The sequence below is a fragment of the Lactuca saligna genome, chromosome 1 (genome assembly GCF_052625555.1).
Source record: "Lactuca saligna cultivar CGN05327 chromosome 1, ASM5262555v1, whole genome shotgun sequence".
Classification (NCBI taxonomy): Eukaryota; Viridiplantae; Streptophyta; class Magnoliopsida; order Asterales; family Asteraceae; genus Lactuca; species Lactuca saligna.
In genome coordinates this window covers 33,818,544-33,829,516 of record NC_136417.1, presented here as the reverse complement: position 1 = coordinate 33,829,516, position 10,973 = coordinate 33,818,544, and the positions used below count along the sequence as shown (strand labels likewise).

At 35.8% G+C, this 10,973-nt stretch overlaps 2 protein-coding genes across 2 annotated transcripts; one reads left to right on the top strand and one right to left on the bottom strand.

Moving 5' to 3' along the window:
- The first annotated feature begins 5,066 nt into the window (after window positions 1–5,066).
- LOC144997079 (uncharacterized) lies at window positions 5,067–6,083 on the top strand. Its single transcript, XM_078956905.1, has one exon. It carries the CDS (start codon window positions 5,106–5,108, stop codon window positions 5,985–5,987), a length of 882 nt encoding a protein of 293 aa, XP_078813031.1. The 5' UTR covers window positions 5,067–5,105; the 3' UTR covers window positions 5,988–6,083.
- Window positions 6,084–6,226: 143 nt separating this feature from the next.
- Window positions 6,227–9,616, bottom strand: LOC144997086 (putative boron transporter 6). The gene is made up of 13 exons (XM_078956916.1): window positions 9,513–9,616; window positions 9,321–9,403; window positions 9,046–9,238; window positions 8,799–8,937; window positions 8,545–8,710; window positions 8,277–8,443; window positions 8,001–8,174; window positions 7,801–7,896; window positions 7,590–7,706; window positions 7,201–7,517; window positions 6,848–7,127; window positions 6,552–6,686; window positions 6,227–6,464 (listed from the first exon to the last, which is right to left on the bottom strand). Exons 1-13 carry the CDS (start codon window positions 9,614–9,616, stop codon window positions 6,423–6,425), a joined length of 2,013 nt encoding a protein of 670 aa, XP_078813042.1. The 3' UTR covers window positions 6,227–6,422.
- Between the last annotated feature and the right edge of the window lie 1,357 nt (window positions 9,617–10,973).

The window sequence follows — 10,973 nt, the reverse complement described above, 5'->3', positions numbered from 1 at the left end:
ATTGTGTTTGAGAATTTGTAACTTTTGATGGATAGGTGATAGTTAGAGTTGAGATTCGAAGCTGAGACATTATAAACTATCGTTCAGACTGTGAGGCGAGCTTCCTCACTGTTCTTGTGGGTTGAAAGCACAAATGCCGACCCCTTTAGTTATGTATCCTGGTATACATGATGTTGCAATATAATAAAGATCTGTAAACTTGTTTGCTAGTCTATTAATTGTTTATATGATTATCTGTTACTGGATATATGTTATTTGTTATGTATATGTTGACATGGTATGGTTGGGTTGAGACTGTTCTGCTTTATGCTGTAAGTCAACGGACTGAGGCATTCCAATCGAAAGGGTGTAGGCCAGGGCATTCGAACTGGAAGGTTGTGGGCCGGGGGTAATCCAACCAGGAGGTTGTGGACGCATTATGTATTGGGCAAGCCAACCGAAAGGTTGTGGGCCACGAAATTCCAACCAAAAGTGTAACAACCCAAAAACTCAAAGTAAAAATTTCATTTTTATTATAATCAAAACACTATTGTAACTTTGTTCTAAACATTGAAAAAACATTTCAATTAACACAATTATAAGAGTCCAATCACAAAGATCACGTATTGCGGAAAACACGGGTGTATGCGCTGCAATCGTCCCGAGCTCTTTCATTTGAAAACTGGAGTACCTGAAACATAAACTGAAAACCGTAAGCATAAAGCTTAGTATGTTCCCCAAATACCACATACCATACATATCCAACGATCCATACATGTCGTATATAACCGTGAGCCATACATATCATTCATATACCATAATTAATAAGAGTGCTATGTGCCAACCATAGTCTTGCCATTATGCCACGAGCCACCTCGTGGTCTTTCTTGCCAAGCCGGGGGCCACTACCCGGGTCTTACAAACAAGTGCCATGAGCCACCTCTTGGTCTTCTATGCAAGCATCACAAATACAACTAGCATACAAAATTATACTACTTAACTAATTACTTGCCAGAGTTTAGACTCTGGTTTTGCATACAGTGTGCCAGGAGCTGCCTCCTGGTCTTTCATACATAATGCCAAAGGATAACCCCCCGAGTCTTCCTATAAAACATAAACCAAATAGGCTGATATTGGTGACTTCGACCCATACAACAGTGAGTAGACTCACTTCGAATGTTGAAGCTCATTGCAAGAAATCCTTAGCTGCTGCCCTTACAGCTTCTTGAGCTAACAATACCAAAATATCACCCAATTAGCAATTGGGTTCCAAACCAGGATCTATAACCCATACGTGGGGTAAAATGACCATTTTACCCCTATCCCAACAAGCTTCATAACTAAGGACCAAGCCCAAATCCAACAAGATCCAAAACCACAAAATCCATAAAAGCCCACTAATGGCTTAATTTTCCAAATTAGGCCCAATCCCATACGGGCCTTATCCTAAGCCTATATTTTACAATTCAGATTGTTTCAAACACCCATTGGGACAAACTTGATCTAAGGCATAACTCAAAAGTCAAATTCAATGGCCTTAGTCGACCCAACTTGCCGAGTTTATCCTTCAACTCGTCGAGTTCCTCTGACAATCGCAAAGTCGGGAAGAAACCGGTACAACTCGCCGAGTTGACCCACACCATCTCAGAATCGGGGAAAACCAAAACAACTCGTCGAGTTCACCCGAGACCAAACAACTTAATCCATTAAGCCGACATAATCGAAACTAACAGCTTCTCCCACTCAGATCTTAACTGAAATGACCTTAAGAAGGGTAAAATTTCCAACTTTAGCTCTAAAAACCACCAAAATGGTTCAAAACCCAAACCCTAAACTTAAAATGGTAAAGACTTAATCATTAAGCACTTATTCCATAAGGACACAACTCCAAGATGCAGATCTGACCATATGAAGCTAGATGGCCATGTAAAGTTTCCAACTTTACACTTATTCATGATTAATAGAAACTCAAAAGCATAAAAGAGACCAATAAAAGGACTTAATGAATGCATGAAGCCCTTAGGACCATAAAGTTGTCACCTTTATGCCAAAGAGCTCATGAAGATCATAGATCTGGAAAGGATAAACACTTGGGACTTCTACTTCCTCAACAATCACCCAACCATGGCTAAAAGCCTACAAATAAATCCAAGAAGAGATCTAAGCCAATACTAAGCAAGTTTAGAGCTTTATACTAAAAATGTGTTGGAAATACTTATACACTTGGGACTTCTACTTCCTCAACAACAATACTTATACATTTTTGGTCTTAGGGTTTTAAGACTACAACTTATTTTTAAGAAAATATTGGATTTTTTGGAAACATACACTATTATTTTACAATGAAAAGCTACAGATTTTCGCTTACAAAACTCTTATGAACTCACCAACTTAATTGTTGACACTTTTTCAAACTACTTGTATTCTCAGGGAATCGTTGAGCATGGTAATTACAAAGTTGTGAGGATGGACGTTACAACGTCACACTACTCATTTTGTTTGTCGTAATGTAATTGGAATTGAAACAAACAACATTCAGATACAATGTAATTTTCCCAATTATGATTATGATGGTTGTGTTGCTTTGATCACTATTATTCATTATGTTATGATACTGTTCATGAAGTCATCCACCCTCATACGTTTCCGCTATTCTGGTTTGGGGGTGTGACAGATTGGTATCAGAGCATTATTTATAGTTAGCTAAGTATATCAAACCATGTAAGATATACAACTATAAATACAGTGAGACTAAAAATCTCTCACTAAACATTTTCACACAAGTATGCTTTTAAAATATATCGATGTTTTTATAAAAGTATAGGTACATCCATATATATTAGAATAGAGTCATAACAAGAACAATACAAAAGTAGAAAGATAAGTTGAACACTACGATTAAGCCTAGATAGTTATGTAATCATATCTGGGATAAATATAGCCTGATCAACTATATTTATGCGAGATATGACTAACATGTGTTTGGGAATAGTCGTAGTGAATGACGAGTCTAAAACTTACCATCACCCATACAAAGAAACACTAAGAACCAAACATAAAGTTTAAAATATTATAGGAATATTTTATGATATAATACATGAAAGTCATCCACCTCTAGACGTTTCCGCCATCCTGGTTTGGGGGTGTGACAAACTTGGACTCGGGTTGTCAAGTGGTGTGATGTGACGGACCTCACGTTTTCTTTCAATTATACAAGTTATTAGGTGGGTAGATGTGTTACGTATGGCTAAGTTAAAAAAGCGGCGGTAGAAACGATCATTGTCACGATGTGGGGAACCATTTGGAACTATTTAGTGGCTTAAAGAAAGTTTGAAAACAACATGTTTTTTTATAGCATAGTCACAAACTATTTTATTTTGTTTTCTTATAGATTTCGAGATTTAAACCATCGGTGTTTTTTGGTCATACAAACTCATCTTGGTTATTACTTCAAAATGTTTGTTGCTTCTTAGCTATTTGTTAGTTACAAAATTCAACCGATAAAAAATGATATGATATGGCATCTTGCTTTGATATTGAAACATACCATTATCTTTTTAGTTTGTTAATAAGGTTGTTCATGAGGCTGGTGGGAGTGGTGGTAGTTTTGTAAATGATGCCCAGATCCATATCATTTTGCCATAGAAAAGGGATGGTGTACCACTTTGTCATGAGAGAGAGAGAGAGAGATGTCAAATATGTCCGAAAAAGAAGAACAAAGCAAATGAAGCACGTCCAAAAGTAAACCAACCCCTCACACTGCTACATAAAACACCATTGAATTTCAAAGTAACACGATCTAATAAGAGAGAGAAAAAGAGAGGGGGGATTGGGAGGGGGGGGGGGGTGAATATGGATATAGAAAGAATGACTAATTCCAACTCAACTAAATACCTTATGATGTCCTTACTCTGTGTATAAAGAGTGAGATGTTTGCCATGCCAAATATGTTCAACCTTTGCTTTGCTATGTCCGCTCCGTACAATCTAAACAAACGAGATACATTTGTAAAAGTTAATTATTTCTATAACCGAGTAACTGGAATCATGATTCAAAAAAGGTTTTGCAAAAGGAATATATATATATATATATATATATATATATATATATATATATATATATATATATATATATATATATATATATATATATATATGAAGGCACAGCCAATTATATATGTATATGTAGAAAAACCTTTATTATTTTATGTTTAGAAAAACTCTTATATTATTATTTACGTTTAAAATAAATGAAATTGCAAAATTTTAAAAGAAATAACCGATTAAAAATATGATAAGACATATATAATATATCCCTTGTATTTTCTTGATTATATGCAAAAACATATCAAAACTTATAGTTATTTCGATTATTTTTGCTCGATTATATTATCCATATGAAATTATACGATAGATTTTTTTCTCGTTAACTAATCGTTTTTTTTTTTTTCATAATGAACATCAATGTCATAATAAAAAACAAGAATATAAGCAATAAAAGATTTGTAGTCGTCAATTTCTCTTAAAATTTCATATTTTTGTCCATTTTAAAATTTTAACCATTAATATAAAGGTTTTCTAAACATAAAATGAAATTATATTAGAGTTTTTCTTGCTTATAAATACATATAAATAATTATGTTTTTGTGACTATATCTCTTTGCAAAATCCAAAAACATGTCTATAAATAACAAAATATACAAATCAAATATAACAATCTAAACAAAAATAACGAAATGGGTGTTGTGTATCGTCTACCAATCACAATGTTTTTTAGTTTAAATCCAAAGAAAATCAGCCAAATAGGATTACTCATCAACCAACATTCATCTATTTAACTTCTTGTTCCCTTAAAAAAAATATTATTATTTTGTTTTGGTTCATAGATCGATAACATCTTAGGAGACATGAACATTGTTTGCTCACTTATGTGGTGTCATTAACTATATTATAGCAATCTATCTCGCTATCATTTAGCCACGGCCTGCAAGTCTTTTAACACCATCTTCTTGACTTCTTCCAATTTGTCCATTTTCGAAAACCCTAGATTCTTCAAGATCCATTTCTATAAGAACCCAACCCCATGATTCATCACAAAACTAGACTCCAACGACCCAACCACAGATCATGTCTAACTCAACATCACCGGTGTCGCCAGTCAGCGGTGGTGCTAAGGGAAGACGAAAGATGCCCAACTCAAGGGGCCACCCTAAATACGTCGGGGTACGACAGCGGCCGTCGGGGCGGTGGGTGGCGGAGATCAAGGACTCGTTACAGAAGGTCCGTTTATGGTTAGGGACATTCGACACTGCCGAGGACGCTGCCCGGGCGTATGACCAAGCTGCCCGAACTTTACGTGGAGATAACGCGCGTACCAATTTTGAGCTACCGAATACAAACGATGTTCCGTGTGTGTCACTTGACACTGAGCCGTTTTCTTTTGAGGAAGCGTGTAGTTCGGAGGGTGGTGATGAAGGTCTTATAGGTGTGCTCAAGGCAAAGCTTAGCTCAAAACATACGAAAACGACTAATGTGATGTGTTTTAACAGTACAAAAAAGAGAAAAGCATCGTCACCACCACCATCACCGCCTGATCAGGCGGTGAAGTGTGGCGGAGGCAAGGTGGTGGTTGATATTTTGCCGCCTGATCCAGATCGTGTTTGTGATACAATTGAGGTCGCGAGTCCTAACCACTACGACGGGTTGATCCAACCATGCTATGAGCCGCTACCTCCAGCAACGGAGCCATGGTCTAGTGAATTTCCATGGGTGGCGAGTAACCAATCAAGCGGCTTGTTTGAGTCTAGTCTCATGGATTCCATGTGGCCGCTGGTTTCAACCGAGGCTAACCAGTTAACTGGAACCGGGGTTTGGCCATCGGATCAACCGGTGGTGCAGTGTGAGTATGGATGGGATGGTGGTGGTTTGAGTCAATATTCCATTAATAGTGTTGCAATCAATGCTTCTAATTGGGATCCTTTCGTTTATGTAAATTCAGTTCTAGGTTGACACTTACATGATATATATAGTTTTTTAATTAGATTAACAATTCTTTATCCTTGTTAATTCTTCCAATTAGGATTGTGGGATATATATAATCAACAACTTGGATATATCAAAATTAATCCAATAAAAAAAGACAACTTCTAGTTTAGACAAAGACGACTTCACCTGCCTTCCTTAAAGCTAAAATAACATGAGATAAAAAAAAAAAAAAAAAAAAAAAAAAAAAAAAAAAAAGGCTCTAACATAAGTAGAATGCTTATCATTTCCAAAACCTTCACCTTCTTGGTTGTCTCTCCTTGTCATAACCTGTTTTCTCATTTTCCCTCTCAATTTGCTTCATGGATGACGTGTACTTCATTTTCCATTGTAGATGAGGCCAACTTATCACAACAAGTTGTCCAGCAATGAATCATAAGTAAGTCGACTGATGATGTCATTCTAGGCTTGTGAGTCGCTATCCGGATGGTGAACCTGAAACGACTTTACAATTTCACCATTTTTAAGTTTCTTTTTCTTTTTGGATTTTTGTAACACAAAGAGAAAAATGAGAGATTATTATTTACTAACATGAAACTGTTTATCGTTAAAACTCGATCTTAGCTTCAACTCGCCTCTGTGAGTAATCATTTCATCCAATATCTCCGTGGAAGACAAATCATATTCGCTATCATCCGAGTGTTCCTCATCAAACCCTTCAATTCTCTGTTCAAACACCTTCAAATAATTAAATACTTATCCAACTTTCAAAAATTAATTATATTCCATTATAATTTACTTAATTTTTAACCTTTTCATCCAAAATAACATAAAAAGAAAAAAGGCAAATTGCAGGAAAAGATAACGGCGGTGTTCGTAGTTCTTACCTTGCGTGAAAGACTGCCACTGTTAGCGTGGGGCCCGATATATTCTTCGTAAGCAGACGCATCTAGTTCTTGAAGATGTTGATGAGGGAACAATTTTGGAAGAAGATGTTCTCTTATTGGAATTAGAAAAAAGAAGGGTAACGGAAACAATATACCACCTATCGGTATCCATGTGATCAAATAACAAATCAAGAAATACACAAGCTGGAGGAATGTGAACATCATTATGTATTTAAATGGCACTGATTCCACATATGAAGCATGAGGCCCTTCGTAAACTCTGACCCAAATACACCACAACACAATAAGTCGCAAATTAAATCAAATTTATAATTTTTTTTTTTTTAACTTACTTGAAACGGCGTCCAGAAGGGATGAAAAGGAGCAATAGTCTTTCCCAAAATTGGTTTCCGGGAAGGCTATCGATTGACATGTAGGCGAAGTATCCCCATAAAACAGAGGTAGGGATCTTCCGTATTGCAGGCATAGCGAAGACTGCGGACCCCACTAACAGGGATTGTAATAGATTTGTTAGTCTTTGCTCATTCACACGAACTGGTATGTGATCTTCAATATGTTTATCAGGGTCGAATTTGACCTTGTTTTCGCCTCCATCTTCTTGATTCAGCACAACTTCCTTCAAGTCTTCCAACTCCTTCACCGCAGGACTCTGTAATGAAGGAAATTTTTTAAATTCTGTGATTTTAAAAAATTTGACATTTTAAAATTGTAACTACAGTACTTGTGGATGAGGATCCATTTGTACAAAAGCAGCATGCATTTTTCCGTAGATTTCTAAGTTGCTTGCTTCCATTTTCATGCCTTCCTTTGCACACTTTACCATCTTCTTTTGCATAATCTGAAAAAACCACAAACCATGAAGTATAACATTTTATTATCAATGAAGAAAAAAGAAACTTATAATTTGTTGAAAAAAGTTGTTTTATAGTAACCTGTCTCTCAAGAGTTGCGAGACTCCTTGTGTGCATGGGTGATTGTGGGAGAACACCGTTTGATGGTGGGACACCAACCAGACCACAAATCAAAGTCTAATTTCACACATGTAATGGTTGTTGAAATGTAAATAATAATAATAATAATATATAAAATGGAGAAAAGGGAAAAAGGCATTAAGGGTTATAATATTTAATACCATGAATCCAAGTAACAATATATCATAATGGTAAGCAGAAGGGTTTTTGAGATTGAATTCTTTCTGCTGTGCCATTTGTGCAGCTACACTATGGTCAAAAAAGTACAAGGCAGCTATCATCAGTGCTGGTATTATAGCGGTGAAAATATGAACTGCTGGAACCTTCACCATATCCTGGAATAACATTAATCTTTACTTTCTAATAAAGGTACAATTCCCATATTGGTAATGGAATGTAAGTATGTTATTACCGGCAGTAAAAATTAAAAAAATTACCTTAATGACTGTCCAATGGGACAAAGATCCAGGTTCCCAAGGAAGGGGACAAAAAAGGCGTCTAGGAACACCAGGAGGAACCTCTCTAGGTTTGATATAAGATATTGCAGTCCACACTAACACCATTAGAGGAACCCCATAGTCTGCTATAAGACCACGTGTCCACCCTGTCCTTACCAAAAAAAAATATATATATATATATAAAACATATTAAATAAAAAAGTAAATGCATCTAAAATAAAAAAAATTACATGACTTCGTTAATTACCTACACCATAAGGCCAAGCCCTAGCACCTCTACTCTTCATGGAAGTCATGAGGGTACCAAATGCCAAAATAATTGCAAGCAACCCGTTTGTATATAGCCAATGAAATTGGTACTCCTCTATTCTTTCATTTTCTCCTTTTGGTACATGGAACTCACTAATAACTCCCTAAAATAAATTATCCAACATTTATAGATAAAAAAAAAAATAATACTACTATATTAGTCAAAACAGTAACAAGTGCATCTGCATATACCTTAATAGCTTCTTGCATAAAGAGCACTGAAATCAACATGCCAAAAAGTTCACCAGCAACCCTTGTGAATCTTGTGATGAGTGTGCAAGCATTGAGTATAGCAAGAACACACAACATCACAGCAGTCCAGACACAAACCCTAAAAACAAGAAGAATATGTATATTTATTATCATATGCTTGATAGGAAAGAATAAGATGAACACATGATAATTATACTTGAGACATTTCTAGAAGGTTCTATAATACCATCCAGCCCAAGCTAGAAACAGTTTCTTCCCCAATTCTGGTCTTTCTTTAGCAAAAGCATACAAGTAATTGTACATTATAACAGTAGGTTCAGCAACGCCTAAAATCAAAAGAGGTTGTCCACCGAATATTGCATGAATAATTCCACAGATAGCAGTAGAGGTGAGAGTTTCCACTGCACTCAAGGTATCATCTGTCCTCAAAACATATAACTTTTTAAGCCAAATAAGCGTAATGATTTGTGAATATATTACGCATATCGTATCTATCTGTACCTGTCTCTTTATTCAGCTGCTCACCGAATGCAATGACCGGAAGGGTGGAGGCAAAAAATATGTATGCTGTTGGAGCTAATATTCTAAAAAATAGATATATGATTATTAGTGACAGTGAACTAAATATAAGAGGCATTCATGCAAGTAGTTAACTTTTCAATTTATAGCTAAATGATATATAATTATATATACCTTGCGCCTGAATCTAAAGCCCTGACCCAATCTTGCTTGTAGCACTGCAATCTTCCTTGAAGATCTTTCTTAATCCCACTAAAGGGAGTTTTAGGGGTATCCATTGCAGATACGATCAAGCAGCTCTACCACTAAAAAATGAGAAGAAGAAATAAATTATCTAGAGCTTACGTTTGCCTATCTTTTCATTAGAATAACAAGAAGAAATTAAATGTTTTTTACGTAAGAAAAGTATGATTTTAGATCAACTGAAACTCTGCTAGTATCTGTGGTGCTATAATAGAAACAAATAAAAAAACACTTTGGAGAAACTGAATATTGCAATTCCTTATGCATGAAAATGCTTTCACTCCTATTTCTCAACCACCAGAGTCATGATATTTAACAATCTTAATATGCTGAAAACATTCGATACACTTGAAAATGTCCTGATTCAGACTAATAACAATACACGAATGCAAGGGGAAAAAGGAAGATTTAATGGAGATAGAGTTCCTGTTTAAAAAAAATGTTGTCACACTCCCGATCTTCCCCCAAGTTTTCTACGAAAAAGAGAATCCTGAAGAAATCGGTTTGGATTCTATGTTACTTTATTTCTGAAATCGGTGCATGTACATATGGTTTCCTCGCAAAAACTAATAGGAGAAATACATTTGTATATACATTGTAGAATTCATATTCACTACAGCAATGCAGACAACTATAGATATTTTGAAAAAGGGGACTCATAATCTGATTTTGAAAAATAAAACCTAAATATTCCTTAAATTCAAAATTTACGTAACGGAATTAATTCGTGATAAAAAGAAAGAGATATATGAGGCATTGTACGTAACAATAACAAAGTAGGACGATTACCGGGGATAGATGAAGATCCAGGAAAGAAATAAGCGTTCCCGCATGCGAATGGCCGGGGGAGACGATTACAGACGAGATTAGAGATGATTACCTCTTGCACAAAGTTGTTCAATTATTTCTTTATACTTTTTTTATTTACATTTAGATGAATCGTTCAATCGTTTCCATTTTACTCCTCCATTTCCATTTGATTCTAGAGAGTTAGGGAAAGAAGATAGATAGACTGCCGAGGACGGTGGTTGTGTAATGTTGAGCGACGGAACCGTCGTTGTGCGGCAATGTGGCATGCAGACCCGTGGATCCTGTAGCGGCTTTGATTAAAATAAATTTACAATAAGTAAAATGGTTAATGCATCATGCATGACAACTAATAACAACCGTTTTCGGATCATTTAACTTTTGACCTTACTCTATAGACCAATAACCAAATTTTACGTTATGGTTACGTTATTAGAGTGAATTTTAACGGGAAAAACTGTACCACATTCTATATGTTACCGGTTGTGACATTCAATATGAGAGATTTCGTTCACTTATGTGTATCTGACACGAGCATTACATCCAATACCGATAAGAGTGGTTCCGAAACTAGATCTGGACTGG